We start from the raw sequence: 19,037 nt of genomic DNA on the forward strand, positions 1-19,037 counted from the left end.
AACCTTGGTCCTGTGTGGCAATGGACTTTATTGTGGATTTGCCTGTTTCTAAAAAGCACACTGTTATCCTCACCGTAGTCGATAGGTTTACCAAGATGGCACATTTCGTACCGTTGCCTAAACTCCCGACTTCTCCTGAATTGGCGGAAATCTTTGCTAAAGAAATTTTTCGCTTGCATGGGATTCCCTCGGAGATCACTTCTGATAGAGGCTCCCAATTTGTTTCACGCTTTTGGAGATCATTCTGTTCTCAATTAGGCATCAAATTGAATTTTTCGTCCGCCTATCATCCTCAGTCTAACGGAGCTGCCGAGCGTACCAACCAGAAGATTGAGCAATACCTACGTTGTTTTGTTTCCGAACACCAGGACGATTGGGTCGGTTTGATTCCTTGGGCGGAGTTTGCGCACAACAATCTCGTTTGTGACTCTACGCATTCAAGCCCCTTCTTCATGAACTATGGCTTTCATCCATCTATTCTTCCCTCGGTTTCTCCTTCCCAAGGAGTGCCGTCGGTTGATGTCCATGTGGCCAATTTGAGGAAGTTGTGGGATCAGACTCGACAGATTCTTCTACACAATTCTATGCTGGTTAAGAAACATGCTGACAAACGTAGAAGGGCGGCTCCGAATTTTGTTCCAGGCGATAGAGTTTGGTTGAGTACTAGGAATATTCGCCTTAAAGTTCCTTCCATGAAATTCGCTCCTCGTTATATTGGTCCCTACAGGATCTTGACTCGAATTAATCCAGTGGCGTATCGTCTAGCTCTCCCAGCCGCTTTACGCATCCCAAACTCCTTTCACGTGTCATTGCTGAAACCTCTAATCTGTAACAGATTCTCCTCCACAATCGCCCCTCCACGCCCTGTTCAGGTGGAGGGTCAGGAGGAGTATGAGGTTAACTCCATTATTGATTCTCGTGTCTCCCGGGGGAGAGTACAATATTTGGTTAACTGGAAGGGTTATGGTCCTGAGGAGAGGAGTTGGGTACCACAAGAGGATGTTCATGCTCCTCACCTTCGCAGGGCATTTCACTCCCGCTTTCCATCTCGCCCCGGCTCCTTCCGCCCGGTGGGCGTATCTGAGAGGGGGGGTACTGTCAGGGTACCTGAAGCCTCTACCTCTAAGAGAGGTAGAGACTTAGAAGTTTATCCGTCCGGACGGCATGTCTCCTCGGTTCCTCGCGGTTCACCCGGTCTTGCAAACGCCGGCCGCGAGGGAGCCACTTCCTTTTATACCAGGAGGTTCAGAGGCCGACGTCATGACGCCAACCCGGAACACCCTGTCACTCAAATCAGTGGAGACGAATCAGGACTCGCCGGAGGCGTGTCTTCTCTCCCTAACCAGCATACTTAACAGTGGCTATCTCATTCACTCATTGCCCTGTCGTGGTTCTAGTCCGCCTAGTCACACAGTGCTTTGTTATTCTCTTGTCTTTTGGTTCCGACCCGGCTTTGATATTTACTCTCCTGTCTTTCTGTTATCCTTGACCCGGCTTGTCTCTCGCTTACCTGTCTTCTCGTTCCCTCGACCTCGGCTTGTCTCTGACCATTCTATCGTAGTTTTACGTTAAGTCCGGCCATTCTAAGGACCGGTATACGTATCTGCTACTCTTTGTACTCTGCGTGTTGGATCCCTGACCCGATCCTGACACATGGGGGATCCTGTTCTACTCAGGAGACTTTGCTGAACACAAATATTAGTGTTTCAAAACTGGAAAATGTATCACAACAATTATATCATCAGTAAAAGTGCTGTTTGTGTGTGAAAAATGCAAAAAAAAGTAACTTTCACTGACAATATCATCGCTGTGATATGTTTTACTGTTTTGAATCACTAATATTTGTGTTCAGCGAAGTCTCCCGAGTAAAACAGTACCCCCCATGTACAGGTTTTAGGGTGTCGTAGAACGTTACAGGGTAAAATACAGTGATAGCAAATTAAATTCTCTGGACTTTCGGCCTGGGTTGGCAGGCAGGTCCCTTAAATTGAAATGCAGCTTTGACCAATCCCAAACTACCTTTCTTGGTTATGTGATTTCTGGGGAAGGGTTTGAAATGGACCCGGAGAAGCTCCAATCCATATTAGATTGGCCTTTACCTAAGGGTCTCAAGGCTATCCAGAGATTTATTGGTTTCTCCAATTACTACAGACGTTTCATTAAGGGATACTCCTCTATCATTGCTCCCATCACCAATATGACCAAACAAGGGGCCGACACTAAGAATTGGCCTACTGAAGCACTTCTGGCTTTTAAGACACTCAAGGAGCTGTTTGCTTCCGCACCAATTTTAGTTCACCCTGATACTACACTACCTTTCCTACTCGAAGTTGACGCTTCTGAGACAGGTATAGGTGCTGTTCTGTCCCAAAGGTTGGGTGTAGATAAACCATTACATCCTTGTGGATACTTTTCAAAAAAGTTGTCAGGTACTGAAAGCAGATATGACATTGGTGACAGGGAACTACTAGCGGTTATAATGGCCTTGAAGGAGTGGAGACATTTATTGGAGGGTACTTTGCATCCTGTTACTATTTTGACAGATCATAAAAACGTATCCTATATTGGAGAGGCTAAACGACTATCATCTAGACAGGCTCGTTGGTCCATATTTCTCACTCACTTCAACTACGTACTCACATATAGGCCAGGTTCTAAGAATTCTAAAGCCGACGCCTTATCTCGCCAGTATGAACCTGCTGCCGTATCTGAGCCGGTTTTGTCCTCTATAGTACCCAAGTGTAACATTATTGCTAACACTACTCTCAAAGTCCATTCTCCGCTACTTGATCAGATAAGGAGCTTGCAGCATCTGGCACCTAGACTGACTCCGGCTTCCAGACTTTTCGTTCCTCCTGAACTCCAATTGGAGCTCTTACAGTGTCTTCACGAGAGTAAGGTGGCCGGTCATCCGGGTGTTCGCAAGACGTATTCTTTGATCTCCAAGGATTTCTGGTGGCCTTCGCTACGGAAGGATATTAAGGATTTTATCGGAGTTTGTGTGGTCTGTACTAAAACTAAACTACCGCATTCGCTTCCTTGTGGTCTTCTGCAGCCTCTGGAAATTCCTGGCAAACCTTGGTCCTGTGTGGCAATGGACTTTATTGTGGATTTGCCTGTTTCTAAAAAGCACACTGTTATCCTCACCGTAGTCGATAGGTTTACCAAGATGGCACATTTCGTACCGTTGCCTAAACTCCCGACTTCTCCTGAATTGGCGGAAATCTTTGCTAAAGAAATTTTTCGCTTGCATGGGATTCCCTCGGAGATCACTTCTGATAGAGGCTCCCAATTTGTTTCACGCTTTTGGAGATCATTCTGTTCTCAATTAGGCATCAAATTGAATTTTTCGTCCGCCTATCATCCTCAGTCTAACGGAGCTGCCGAGCGTACCAACCAGAAGATTGAGCAATACCTACGTTGTTTTGTTTCCGAACACCAGGACGATTGGGTCGGTTTGATTCCTTGGGCGGAGTTTGCGCACAACAATCTCGTTTGTGACTCTACGCATTCAAGCCCCTTCTTCATGAACTATGGCTTTCATCCATCTATTCTTCCCTCGGTTTCTCCTTCCCAAGGAGTGCCGTCGGTTGATGTCCATGTGGCCAATTTGAGGAAGTTGTGGGATCAGACTCGACAGATTCTTCTACACAATTCTATGCTGGTTAAGAAACATGCTGACAAACGTAGAAGGGCGGCTCCGAATTTTGTTCCAGGCGATAGAGTTTGGTTGAGTACTAGGAATATTCGCCTTAAAGTTCCTTCCATGAAATTCGCTCCTCGTTATATTGGTCCCTACAGGATCTTGACTCGAATTAATCCAGTGGCGTATCGTCTAGCTCTCCCAGCCGCTTTACGCATCCCAAACTCCTTTCACGTGTCATTGCTGAAACCTCTAATCTGTAACAGATTCTCCTCCACAATCGCCCCTCCACGCCCTGTTCAGGTGGAGGGTCAGGAGGAGTATGAGGTTAACTCCATTATTGATTCTCGTGTCTCCCGGGGGAGAGTACAATATTTGGTTAACTGGAAGGGTTATGGTCCTGAGGAGAGGAGTTGGGTACCACAAGAGGATGTTCATGCTCCTCACCTTCGCAGGGCATTTCACTCCCGCTTTCCATCTCGCCCCGGCTCCTTCCGCCCGGTGGGCGTATCTGAGAGGGGGGGTACTGTCAGGGTACCTGAAGCCTCTACCTCTAAGAGAGGTAGAGACTTAGAAGTTTATCCGTCCGGACGGCATGTCTCCTCGGTTCCTCGCGGTTCACCCGGTCTTGCAAACGCCGGCCGCGAGGGAGCCACTTCCTTTTATACCAGGAGGTTCAGAGGCCGACGTCATGACGCCAACCCGGAACACCCTGTCACTCAAATCAGTGGAGACGAATCAGGACTCGCCGGAGGCGTGTCTTCTCTCCCTAACCAGCATACTTAACAGTGGCTATCTCATTCACTCATTGCCCTGTCGTGGTTCTAGTCCGCCTAGTCACACAGTGCTTTGTTATTCTCTTGTCTTTTGGTTCCGACCCGGCTTTGATATTTACTCTCCTGTCTTTCTGTTATCCTTGACCCGGCTTGTCTCTCGCTTACCTGTCTTCTCGTTCCCTCGACCTCGGCTTGTCTCTGACCATTCTATCGTAGTTTTACGTTAAGTCCGGCCATTCTAAGGACCGGTATACGTATCTGCTACTCTTTGTACTCTGCGTGTTGGATCCCTGACCCGATCCTGACACATGGGGGATCCTGTTCTACTCAGGAGACTTTGCTGAACACAAATATTAGTGTTTCAAAACTGGAAAATGTATCACAACAATTATATCATCAGTAAAAGTGCTGTTTGTGTGTGAAAAATGCAAAAAAAAGTAACTTTCACTGACAATATCATCGCTGTGATATGTTTTACTGTTTTGAATCACTAATATTTGTGTTCAGCGAAGTCTCCCGAGTAAAACAGTACCCCCCATGTACAGGTTTTAGGGTGTCGTAGAACGTTACAGGGTAAAATACAGTGATAGCAAATTAAATTCTCTGGACTTTCGGCCTGGGTTGGCAGGCAGGTCCCTTAAATTGCAATCAATAAAATAACTTAATTATGTAAAAATATTACATAAATACGCACGTAGAATTTAAATATATAGGCATATTTATATATTTGAAGTCTACGTGTATATTTATATAATTATTTATGTAATTTTGTATATGGACATATGAATAGTTCGCATTCTTTTTATTTATTTATATATACATAGATATATATACAATTTCATTCTAAGTGTATTTTTATATAAATATATATATATATTAATATCAAAATACAGTTAGAATAAAATTTTGTATAGATATATAATTTTTTTTCAATTTTTATTATTATTTTTAATTTTTTTAATTTAATTTAAACTACTTATTCATATTTTATAATAATATATATACAATATATATAGTTATTATATATATTATATATATATACGTGTGTAATTTAATTATAAGTGTATTTTTATATTAATATATGTACATATTAATATAAAAATACACTTAGCATGACATTATATATATGATATATAGACATATACTATATAGGTATAATATATGTCTATATATCATATATATACACATATATAATAATAATTTTTTTTTACTTTTCACTTTAATTTTTTTTAGGATTTTACACTAGCAGGGAGACTGCCTGTCAGCACAGACAGTCCCCCTGCAGGCAGATACTTGGACACCTATTGTGACCATGTGGTCACCCTGTTGGGCAATCACATGGCCACAGGGGTCCTAAACCGCCATGGGGAGACTGTCTGGGCTGCAGGCAGTCTCCCCACACCGGGAGCACCGCCGATCGCCGCCGGGGGAACGACGGCGATCGGGTAAGTACATTGGACGGTTAGGACGGTTCAGGACCGTCACCGGTCGGCAACGCAAAAATGCAGATGACGGTCCTGAACCGTCCTCCGTCCTTAAGGGGTTAAAGGGACACTATAGTCACCAGAACAACTAAAGCTTATTGAATTTGTTCTGGTGAGCAGAATCATTACCTTCAGGCTTTTTTGCTGTAAACACTGTATTTTCAGAGAAAATGCAGTGTTTACATTACAGCCTAGTGATAACTTCACTGGCCACTCCTTAGATGACTGTTAGAGATCCTTCCTGGGTCATGGCTGCCTAAAATGCATCCAAACATTCAGTGTCCCCTCCCTCTGCATGCAGACACTGAACTTTCCTCATAGAGATTCATTGATTCAATTCATCTCTATGAGGAGCTGCTGTTTGAATCATGCTGGCTCTGCCCCTGATCTGCCTCTTTGTCAGTCTAAGCCAATCCTATAGAGAAGCACTGTGATTGGATTAGGCTACCACTTCTAATGATGTCAGCAGACTGTTTGTTTTTCTGAGGCAGATAGTGGCAGAGCCAGCAGCTTCAGGCTTGAATAAAGTAAGAATTTTTTACTATATTTATGGAGGCATGAGGGACCCAGGGGGGCTAGATTGTGGTTTTAACACTATAGATACATGTTTGTTTTCCTGATCCTTTAGTGATCCTTTAAATATTGAAAATAAGGTAAGGAAGAGAGGGCTCTCAATGACCAAAACATAAGGTGTGGGAGTATCCAGCTTCAAAAAACAGTGGATATTTTGCATTAATGGATTTTAGACTATCTGATTGAATTATGCAGATGAGTCATTTGACAGCACTATTAATTGGAGTAACGAAAGCCATCAAGGAAGGCTGGGTGTATGCTTGAGGTAGGTTTGGTATAAGCAAGAAGTATATCATTGCTACAATACATCTTTCATGTGCATCTCTAAACCTTTCGGGTTTATTGATTATATTGGGAATTGTGGAAAACTAACCAGTGGAAACACAAGTCCAAAATATCAAAGGTGGAAAAATAGATGAATTGGAAAATACTCTCCTAAGTTCACAGTGTGTTGAAAAAAACAAAACAAAAAAACAACTTGCCTATATAAAACAACATAAAGTTATTAAAAAGGTAAAACATTTTACGAAGAGAAACCTTGCCTGATTGCTGTCCACTTTATAGCCGTGCTTATTAGCAAACATTTTAGCCAGAGATATAGTGATAGTATATCCAACAACCGCAATGGCAAATGCATTCCCAACCACTTGGAAAAACAAATCAGTTTTGGGAACAGTCGGAGCTAGCAACCTGCAAAAAGAAAGAGGGCAGATAATTATTTATTCATGCTAACAGAGCAATACAGAGTAATTAGTTTACTAATACTACCTCTAGCGGTAGTATTAATAATACAAAATAGGTATAATGAAATGGTAGAGTGAACTTTGTCTATGCACAATGTGGGAGATTTATAAATATGTATATAACAGAAAAGAAATGCAAAGTTTAAAAGTAAATACATTTCACAAGTTAGGACCACTGCTCCTTCTGTTCTGCTATGAGTGTATTTTACATCTATGATGGTCCTAATTGATATGGCACTGTGGAATAGGTTGGTGCTTTGTACATAGAATGTAATAATGACCAATAGAAAAAAACATTCAATGTAGAAATCACACATACTTATCCTGGAGTTAAGAACCTGCATCCATTCATATCTGTCAATCATTGTTATTTGCTATATGCAAATGGAAAAGTATGCAGAGAAAACATACAGAGAAGAAGAGAAATTAAACAATGTTTCTGTGATGTTTCCTCCTTTGCAATGCATGCCCTATGTCTTTGCTGAAAAGTATTGTGATTATTTGGCAAATCTTTAAAAGGACACTCTAAGCACTAAAATGGCATCTTAATGTCGCCGTGCTGATACATAGATGCTGTCCCTTTACTCTGAAGGGCTGTGGAAGGGGACAGACCAGGGCTTGGGAGAGAGACACCTAGAGGGGCTGGGAAGACACAAAGAGACACAGAGGGGCTGGGGAAGGGGACAGACCAGGGTTTGGGAGAGAGACACCTAGAGGGGTTGGGAAGACACAAAGAGACACAGAGGGGCTGGGGAAGGGGCAAAAGAGACAGGCAGAGGTTTTAACTAAACCCATTAGATTTTAGTCTTGTCGACTAAAATATTCTGGAGATTTAGTCGACTAAAACCAGACTTAAACTAAAACTATTCAGATGACTAAAATACGACTAAAACTAAAATGGTATTTTAAGCAAAAGACTATGTCTAAAACTAAATTGAAATTTGTCGCCAAAATTAACACTGCTCTGACAAATATAAACTCTGCCTTTTTAAAAAAAAAAAACAGGAATGTTTACAGGTGACAGAGATCATACCTCTAACAGCAGTCAGACTAACAGCCATTATAGCTGCTTTTCCCTTAAGACCATTAACAATCAAATGTCTTCACTTTTGTCGTTATGACGCGCAGTGAGAGCATACAAAATGCTTTTAATGGTTCTCTTAGAGAAGCACTAGCTTTAAACCTTTTCTATGGGAAGCATTGGACTGGACAAAACTCTGACCTGGCTGACCCAGCACTGGAATAAATAGAACAGATCTCATTATAAAAATATATATATTTTTTCAATTAGCGTATTCCTTTAACATACATTTTAAAGTAAATGGAGCATCAAATGAAAAAGATTGACACTAGTTATAGCCAATGTATTTTTTTATATTTGAAATAATAATAAGAGTGAGCCACAAAGCACTATTACTTTTAACCTCTAAACAGAATTCTAGTTTGTAGAATAATAGCAATTTCATTGTGATACAAACCCAGTTGGAATATTTCCCACAATGCCAACACCGTATTGTTCATGCAAATTTATTCCATATGATAGTCCTGTAGAAATGAGAAGCTGTGAAAGAGAATTAAAATATATATATGATTGAACTGCCACATCATAGTATATATTCACATTATACATTATAACCATGGCACTTTATCATAAGTAATGAAAACAGTAAGTTCAACCAGTATCTTAAATAAAAGCAAATTCTAACTATAGTGCCAGGAAAACAAAGTTGTATTATAGTGCCCCCTATATCATCTCCCCACCCGCCCATAGTGCAGATTAGATTAAACCTGAGTCCCTCCACCTATATTCCCCCCGCCGATGTCTGCTGATGGGGGAGAACTATGGCCATGCTCGTATTAGTACTTCTCCCATATGGAAGCAATTATTTCCTATTGGGTTTCAGGTGATGCTGGATGTCCTCATGTAGAGCGTAAGAATGTCCAGCGTCAGCTAGATGACCAAAAGTCGCCTAACGACCTGGAAGTCCCTCTAGTGGTTTTCTGGTAGACAGTCACTAGAGGTGGAGTTTACCCACAAAAGTAATTATTGTAGTTTATTGAAAAACGCAATAATTACCTTTGCAGGGTTTAGGGGATCTGGGATACTGCACCCAGACCACTTCAATGAGCTGAGGTAGTCTGGGTGCCTATAGTGTCCCTTTAATCACCTTATTGCACACATAGATATGCACATTCATGCAACCACTCTCTCATGATTTACATAGAAATATACACACTCACTGACTCACTCATTGCACACATACGTCATACATATGAGGGTAGAGAGGGAAGACATGTACTTTCCATTTTTTTTAATTTTCTTCAATGTATTCACTAAACTAGAAACTCTTTACATGTAACAAGTGAGTCTCCATTTTTTTTTTATGACTGAATTGGAAAAACTCAACAATTTCTAATACGGCTTTTATGGTCTAAATCTTGCATTTCTTCATGAATTCTCAGTTATTGAATAAACTCCCATTTTGTTCTACAAGAACCACAGAGAGGAGATTTGTTTCTCTTACCACCACCAGCTCAATAGGTATGGGCATGGGCAACTTGGATTGCCATTTCTGATTCACTTCCTTCACTGCAATGAGGCACAGCAAGGCAATGGTGCTGACAACAAGAGTACTGATGTTTGTGTTGTGAATCCTGCGAAACAGACTGATCAAGGACTAAAGGAAAGGAGGATAAAAGAAGAATATTTGAGAAAGTGACAACCATATCAACAGAATCTAAAAACAAGAGATGGTTAAGCTTAGCACCCCATATGCTTATGTGCTCTGTGTCCTATACTGCACATTCAGTCTTAAGCACCAAGAAAAGCATTGCTATCATATTACTATCAAGTAGAGTCACTTGATACAACTATAGGAACATTGCCAACCAAGTCTTGTGAGAGATGAGACTTTCCTGTTAGAGTAGTTCATACTGATTGACTCACAAGCCAACCAAGAGCACTCTGATTGACATTTCTAATGCTGAGAAGTCTTTTGGAAAGCAGTGGAAAAAGGGGTAACTTTTTTTGTGAAGTAGTGTTTATTTTTTCAGTCTGGATTTTGCGATTCATCTTTTTTATTTTTAATAGTGGAGTAGATTTTGAATAAATTATTATTCCCCCCCACAGGATGAGAGGGGTAGGAAGTGATTTATTTTTAGTTGGGGTGGCTAGGGGTATGGTGACCACTCACCATTTACGAGGCTAGCAAAGTCCCTTACTTTTGGGGGTGGGAGATGTCCAATTTTATGACCACCCCACCTGATGACATTAATACCCACTGCCCAAAACCAATGGGTAGGATTGGGAGATAGGTCAATAGCATGGATATTAAAGAGCCCCAACCCACTGCCCAGGAGTGGGGATTGAAGGGAACAGTACTTTGTCCCCCCATTACTATATGAACAGCCCCTCACCAATTGTCTGTGGGCAGGGGCAGGGGTAGAGTGGTATGTCCTCCATTGTTATTTAATAATAGCCCATACCATTCACCCATGGGAGAGGCATGGGGGATATGTTTTTTTGTATAGAGCTATCACCTGCTGGTTACTGGTAAGGGCCGGGGTATGGGGAAGGTGCCAGTGACCTGTACCACCACTCTTTAATACATTTAAGCCTTCACCCAATGCCCACAGGTGAACCAGTGACAATCATTGCCCAGTCACTAGTTTATAGTTACAGTGAGATGCCAAGGGCTGCTTACTTGCTGTATAATAGTGATATCTATACAGGGCCGGACGGTCCCATCGGGATACCGGGAAATTTACCGGTTGGCCGTCGACACCTGGGGCCGGGCAAACAGTTGAGTGTGCTGGGGGACTTGTGCTGGCACCGGTGGGGGAACTGCGCTGGTGGCTGCTGGGGGGAGCTGCACTGGCGGCCGCTGGGGGAGCTGCACTGGTGGCCGCTGGGGGAGCTGCGCTGTCTCTGCTCCCCAGCACGCAGCTTAATGAGACCGGGGCCGGAATATGATGTCATATTCTGGCTGCGGTCTCATTCAGCAGCGCGTGAGGGCAGGAGAGCAGAGCCAGCACAAGTTCCCCAGTGGCCACCAGCACAGACAGCCGTCTGCATTGCACAACTCCCTGTTAGGTAGTAGCAATGTGTGTCAGTGTGAGTTTGTCTGTCATGGTGTGTCTGTCTGTCTGTGTTGTGGTGTGTGTCTGTCTGTCTGTGTCATGGTGTGTCTGTCTGTGTCATGGTGTGTGTGTCTGTCTGTCTGTGTCATCCTGTGTCTGTCTGTCTGTGTCATGGTGTGTGTGTGTCTGTATTGTGTGTGTGTGTCTGTCTGTCATGGTGTGTGTCTGTCTGTCTGTGTTGTGGTGTGTGTCTGTCTGTCTGTGTCATGGTGTGTCTGTCTATCTGTGTCATGGTGTGTGTGTCTGTCTGTGTCATGGTGTCTGTCTGTATGGTGTGTTTGTGTCTGTCTGTCTGTGTGTGTCATGGTGTGTGTGTCTGTCTGTCATGGTGTGTGTGTGTGTCTGTCTGTCTGTCTGTGTTGTTGTGTGTGTCTGTCTGTCTGTGTCATGGTGTGTCTCTCTATCTGTGTCATGGTGTGTGTGTCTGCCTGTCTGTGTCATGGTGTATGTCTGTATGGTGTGTTTGTGTCTGTCTGTGTGTGTCATGGTGTGTGTGTCTGTCTGTCATGGTGTGTGTGTGTCTGTCTGTCTGTGTCATGTGTGTGTGTGTGTTTCTGTCTGTCCGTCATGGTGTGTGTGTGTCTGTGTCATGGTGTGTGTCTATCTGTCTGTATGTCATGGTGTGTGTGTCTGTCTGTCTGTCATGGTGTGTGTCTGTCTGTGTCATGTCCGTCATGGGGTGTGTGCCTGTCCGTCATGGGGTTGTGTCTGTCCGTCATGGGGTGTGTGTCATGGAATTGGTGTCTGTGTCATGGACTGTCTGTGTCATGGTCTGTCATGGTGTGTGTGTCTGTCATGGGGTGTGTATCTGTCATGGTATAGAAGAGTAATAGAAACACAGGGGAAGGGGGGACACAGAGACTAAGGGGTAATAGAAAGACACCAGGTTGGGGGAGGAGGGGGTCAAAGAGACAGAGGGGTAATAGAGAGACATAGGGCAAGGAGGGACACATAGCCAGATGGGGTAATAGAGAGACAGGGTGTGGGGGGGACAAAGAGAGGGGTAATAGAGAGACACCAGGGAAGGGGGGACAAAGAGACAGAGGGGTAGTAGAGAGACATAGGGGTTGGGGGGGACAAAGAGAGGGGTAATAGAGAGACACAGGAGAAGGGGGGACTCAGAGATGGGGTAATAGAGAGACACAGGGGATGGGGGTACAAAGAGACAGAGGGGTAAGAGAGAGACACAGGGAGGAGATGGGGAAGAGAGACACACAGAAGGTTTGTTGGGGGGACAAAGAGACATACAGTAGGGAAGGGGAACAAAGTGACACGAGATTTGTGGGAGGCAACGCTGGGCTTGGGAAAAAGAGAGAGTGGCTGGGAGAAGATAAAGAGGCACACAGAGTCTGGAGTTAGAAAGAGACACACAGATGAGATTTGGAAGGGGAGAAAGAGACAAAGTGGCTGGGGCTAAGAACAACACAAAAGGGGCTGGGGGAAATAGAAATGCAAAGGCTGGAGAAGGGTAAAAAGAAACACACAGGGACTGGGATGAAGTAAAAGATGCACAAGGGTCGCTGTAAGAGGAAAAAAGGAGACAATTAGAGACAAGATACACTAAATGAGGTAAAGGTAATAGACGTAAATTGATGTGATCCTGACAGTAATACACACATATATATATATGTGTGTGTCTGTCTGTCTGTGTCATCCTTTGTGTCTGTCTGTGTCATGGTGTGTGTGTGTCTGTATTGTGTGTGTGTGTCTGTCTGTCATGGTGTGTGTGTGTGTCTGTCTGTCTGTGTTGTGGTGTGTGTCTGTCTGTCTGTGTCATGGTGTGTCTGTCTATCTGTGTCATGGTGTGTGTGTCTGTCTGTGTCATGGTGTCTGTCTGTATGGTGTGTTTGTGTCTGTCTGTCTGTGTGTGTCATGGTGTGTGTGTCTGTCATGGTGTGTGTGTGTCTGTCTCTCTGTCTGTGTTGTTGTGTGTGTCTGTCTGTCTGTGTCATGGTGTGTCTCTCTATCTGTGTCATGGTGTGTGTGTCTGCCTGTCTGTGTCATGGTGTATGTCTGTATGGTGTGTTTGTGTCTGTCTGTGTGTGTCATGGTGTGTGTGTCTGTCTGTCATGGTGTGTGTGTCTGTCTGTGTCATGTGTCATGTGTGTGTTTCTGTCTGTCCGTCATGGTGTGTGTGTGTCTGTGTCATGGTGTGTGTCTATCTGTCTGTATGTCATGGTGTGTGTGTCTGTCTGTCTGTCATGGTGTGTGTCTGTCTGTGCCATGGGGTGTGTGCCTGTCCGTCATGGGGTTGTGTCTGTCCGTCATGGGGTGTGTGTCATGGAATTGGTGTCTGTGTCATGGACTGTCTGTGTCATGGTCTGTCATGGTGTGTGTGTCTGTCATGGGGTGTGTATCTGTCATGGTATATGTGTGTTTCTGTGTCTGTCATGGTGTATATGTCTGTTTAAAAATAGTGTTTTTGCTCACCTTTTTTTTCCCCACACAGCGTGCTGGTCTCCCGTCGACTGGCCCTGCCTCTATGGCTGAGATTATCAAGCTTGATGATCTCAGCCAATCCAATGCTTTGCCATAGGATTGGCTGCAAAACGCTACACCAATCAGCATCTCCTCATAGAGATGCATTGAATCAATGTATCTCTATGGGGAACGTTCAACGCCTACAGAGTGTAGAGGCCCTGAATGTAGGTGCACTGACACAGGAAGCACCTCTAGTGACCGTCTGAGTGACTGTCACTAGCAGTGTCACTTTGAAGCAATGTAAACACTGCCTTTTCCCTGAAAAGTCAGTGTTTACGTTAAAAAGCCTGGGACATGCTATAGACACCAGTACCACTACATTAAGCTGTGTGTGTGTGTGCGTCTGCTAGTGAGTGAGCTTGCTTGCATGTGTGTGCCTGCTAGTGAGTGAGCTTGTGTTTTTATGTCAATGAGCTGTTGTATATCAGCAGGGCCAGACTGGCCCACCGGGATACCGGGAAATTTCCCGGTGGGCTGCGGCACCTGGTGGGGCTGCATGTAGAGAGGGAGCCCTGCTCCACATATTTTAATAACTTTGCGGCCGCCGACAGCATGTCGGTGACGCCGGGTGGCCGGTCCGGCGGCACACTCTGAGGTAATTACTCACCTTGCGGCCGGCGGCCCCATCTCCTGTGCTGACAGCTATGCTGCTGTCAGTATCAGAGAGTGTGCCGGGCGGCCACCTAAGCGATCCAGCGGCACACTCACTGATACTGACAGGCAGCAGCATAGCTGTCAGCACAGGAGAATTGAGGGAGGGGGCGGAGCTAACTACCATGCTCCCTCGCGGTTCCCATGATTCCCAGCATCTACGCATCATAGAGTAATCACTACTCTATGATATGTCCATGCTGGGAATTATGGGAACCGTGAGGGAGCATGGTAGTTAGCTCCGCCCCCTCCCTCAGTCCTCCTGTAACAAGGTCAGAAGGGACACAGAAGGGGAAGGGGAAGGGAAAGGAGGGGGAGACAAAAAGAGGGGAAGGTGGGGAGACAAAAAGAGGGGAAGGGGGGACAAATAGAAGAGTAATAGAAACACAGGGGAAGGGGGGACACAGAGACTGAGGGGTAATAGAAAGACACCAGGTTGGGGGAGGAGGGGGTCAAAGAGACAGAGGGGTAATAGAGAGACATACGGCAAGGAGGGACACATAGCCAGATGGGGTAATAGAGAGACAGGGTGTGGGGGGGACAAAGAGAGGGGTAATAGAGAGACACCAGGGAAGGGGGGACAAAGAGACAGAGGGGTAGTAGAGAGACATAGGGGTTGGGGGGGACAAAGAGAGGGGTAATAGAGAGACACAGGAGAAGGGGGGACTCAGAGATGGGGTAATAGAGAGACACAGGGGATGGGGGTACAAAGAGACAGAGGGGTAAGAGAGAGACACAGGGAGGAGATGGGGAAGAGAGACACACAGAAGGTTTGTTGGGGGGACAAAGAGACATACAGTAGGGAAGGGGAACAAAGTGACACGAGATTTGTGGGAGGCAACGCTGGGCTTGGGAAAAAGAGAGAGTGGCTGGGAGAAGATAAAGAGGCACACAGAGTCTGGAGTTAGAAAGAGACACACAGATGAGATTTGGAAGGGGAGAAAGAGACAAAGTGGCTGGGGCTAAGAACAACACAAAAGGGGCTGGGGGAAATAGAAATGCAAAGGCTGGAGAAGGGTAAAAAGAAACACACAGGGACTGGGATGAAGTAAAAGATGCACAAGGGTCGCTGTAAGAGGAAAAAAGGAGACAATTAGAGACAAGATACACTAAATGAGGTAAAGGTAATAGACGTAAATTGATGTGATCCTGACAGTAATACACACACATATATATATATATATATATATATATATATATATATATATATATATATATATCAACAGCAAAAGCATATGTGAGGAAGGCTGAACTTGATGGACGCAAGTCTCTTTTCAGCTATGTAACTATGTAACTATGTAACTATGCAACTATGTAACTATGTAATATATGCATGTATATTGATGTGTGTATTAGTAACATATAATTATGCCTATAATATTTACACATATAGTAATATACATTTATATATGCATAATACACACATAAATGTCATTAATATATACCGTATATACTCGAATATAAGATGAGTTTTTCAGCACATTTTTTGTGCTGAAAAACCCCCACTCGTCTTATACTCGAGTTAATGTCTGTATTATGGCAACTTACATTGCCATAATACAGACAGGACCGCCGGGCTCATTACAAGCCCGGCGGTCCTGTTGGGGGCTGGCAGGAAGCTGTTACTTACCTTCACAGCAGCTCCCATCTCTCTCCTCCGGTCAGCTCCCTCTGCGAGAGCCGCGAGACTTACAGTGGGAGCTGACCGGAGGAGAGAGAAGGGAGCTGACAGGAGCTGCTGTAAAGGTAAGTAACAGCTTCCTGCCAGCCCCCCTCCTACAGCCCATCAACTGGACCACCAGGGAATGAGAGCCCCCCTCCCTGGCCAGCTAACAAGCAGGGACGGGGGATGAAAAAAAATATAAATAAAAATGTAAATAAAATAAATATAATATATTAAAAATAGTAAAAATAATAATAATATAAAAAGAAAATATATAATGTATAAAAAAAATAATAATTTAATATTAAAATAATAATAATAATTAAAAAAAAAAAAAAAATGCCCACCCCCCACCAAGGCTCTGCATCAGACACACAAACACACTCTGCATCACACACACACACACTGCATTCATACACACACACACTGCATTCATACACACACTACACAAACTGCATTATACACACACACACACACTACACACACTGCATTCATACACACACACACACTACACACACTGCATTCATACACACACTGCATTCATACACACACACACTGCATTCATACACACACTGCATTATACACACACACACACACACACACACACACACTACACACACACACTGCATTCATACACACACTGCATTCATACACACACACACACACTACATTCATACACACACACACTACATTCATACACACACTACACACACTGCATTCATACACACACTGCATTATTTACACACACACACTACGCGCACTGCATTCATACACACACTGCATTCATATACACACTGCATTCATACACACACACACTGCACTAATACACACACACACACTGCATTCATACACACACACACTGCACTCATACACACACACCACATTCATACAAACACACACACACTGCATTCATTATATACACACACTGTAAATAAATATTCAATTAATATAATTTTGGGGGGATATAATTTTATTTAGAAATTTACCAGTAGCTACTGCATTTCTCACCCTAGTCTTATACTCGAGTCAATAAGTTTTCCCCGTTTTTGGGGGTAAAATTAGGGGTCTCGACTTATATTCGGGTCGACTTATACTCAAGTATATACGGTATATATATATATATATATATATATATATATATATGTATATATATATATATATATATATATATATATATATATATATATGTAATGAGCACGTATTGGCCCTGTCTTGTTGCTAGTTGCATACTCATGCACAATAACATATTCAAAGGGAAGAGCGCACCCATAGAACTTCAAAATTACCCAGATCACTTAATTTTTTTTAGTTTTAGTTTAGTTGTGCAACTGCAGACATTCAGCATTTCAGTACCATTACTAAAATGTCCTTAATAGGCCAAAGTAGTTGTACTGTGTGACAAAATGCCTTTTGTCACTGGATTTTTATATGACCAACAGCCCTTTGCCCCTGGCTGTTGGAGGAGCCTGATTGCCAGCCTCCTCCCTCATGACTATGGCCCTGGGGTGTATTGCCATTTAAAAAGACTATTTCAGGCTTATTGGCTTCTAAAAGACTGTTTCTTTTGAATCCATGGGAAGATGATGTCTCTCCCCCTCCCCGGTTTCCTGTCTATTGTTCCAGCAGGACGTTGTCCCAGGCACACTACCAGACCAGTTGGAACTTGCTGTTTTGCCTCTCCTCGGTCTCTCATCAGCTCTTGCTGTGTTTTAACCCCATGGCGATTTGACTGTGGTTGTGGAATCTGAGCGCTGTTCGGATATAGTGAGCGCTAAGATCCAAGCTATCTGGGGATATGAATGTGGGGGTTCTGTTAAGTATAATAGGAATTATGTATTTGTATGTGTTTTTACTATTGTTGTGAATAGAGCCATTTTCTGTATATATATATATATATTACTCAATCTTCTGTCATCTGGGGTGGCAAGACATAGCCTTACATATTACATGCGACAATATATGGCGCAGTGACTTATGGGGCTGGCATACATTTTTTTTCCAAGGCTGCTTTGTATCCCCAGTCTGGAACTGTATCTATATAATAGATATGATAGATATGCTAATGTCAAATCTCCCTATATTAATATGCAGGTCATACTAACCACTATAGGTTACTTTGAAATGTTTTCAAGGATTCATATCCAACAGAAGAAGAAAATATAATGTTTTAGGACTCACGTAAATCAGAGACAAAGGCTGAGATCTTTCACTGAGAGGGAGTCCAAAAAAATGTTTCAGTTGAGACACTGTGACGTGGATAGTAGCTGCTGTGGTGTAGCCTCGAACAAGTGGCTCTGACAGGTAAGTAACCACAAAGCCAAACTGCACCAATCCCAGGATAATCTACACAAAAGAAAATAAATCCAACTGGTCCATTATCCTAGAGAAACATAAAACTTCTTAAACACGGCAATGTATACTTGCTGTATATCCTGCACTTTAGGATATGGATCTTAATTGCAGTATTTCAGAAAAATGATTTTTTAAATCTAAATGTCCAACATTTCTCTTATTCTTTAACAGGGGAGGGGGAGAGATGTGTATGGCATGGACCCACCTATCATGCTTATGTCATATGAAGAGATCTTAACGGTCACGCTGTTCTTCTTTGAACAACTGATCCTTTTATATGGGGACAGTCTTAAAGGAACACTCCAAACATGTTAATTACTATAATGTGTTATAGTGGTTTAAGGTCCCAGGAGTGTCATAGTGACTCTCCCTCCCCATTGCAAAGAGTCAGACCAATTTAGAATGGCTTGAATTCTTACCCGCTGTCTGCTTCTCACCTCCACTCTCTCTGGCTCTCCATCATCAGTATTGGAGCATGGGATCTACACCTGGCACACCCCAGGCAAGAAATCAAACTGTTCTAAAACATTT

The 19,037-nt window shown here is 43.4% G+C and overlaps 1 protein-coding gene across 1 annotated transcript in view; it reads right to left on the reverse strand.

Moving 5' to 3' along the window:
- Positions 1 to 19,037, reverse strand: part of LOC134568011 (solute carrier family 26 member 6-like) — a 62,975-nt gene that overhangs the window by 33,193 nt on the left and 10,745 nt on the right. Inside the window, exons 5-8 of the mRNA XM_063426230.1 lie at positions 18,333 to 18,497; positions 9,745 to 9,897; positions 8,698 to 8,780; positions 7,019 to 7,166 (exon numbers count right to left, since the gene is read on the reverse strand). Coding sequence (XP_063282300.1) covers positions 7,019 to 7,166; positions 8,698 to 8,780; positions 9,745 to 9,897; positions 18,333 to 18,497 — 549 coding nt within the window. The remainder of the gene's footprint in view (positions 1 to 7,018; positions 7,167 to 8,697; positions 8,781 to 9,744; positions 9,898 to 18,332; positions 18,498 to 19,037) is intronic.

Source organism: Pelobates fuscus, chromosome 7, assembly GCF_036172605.1.
Source record: "Pelobates fuscus isolate aPelFus1 chromosome 7, aPelFus1.pri, whole genome shotgun sequence".
NCBI classification, from domain to species: Eukaryota; Metazoa; Chordata; class Amphibia; order Anura; family Pelobatidae; genus Pelobates; species Pelobates fuscus.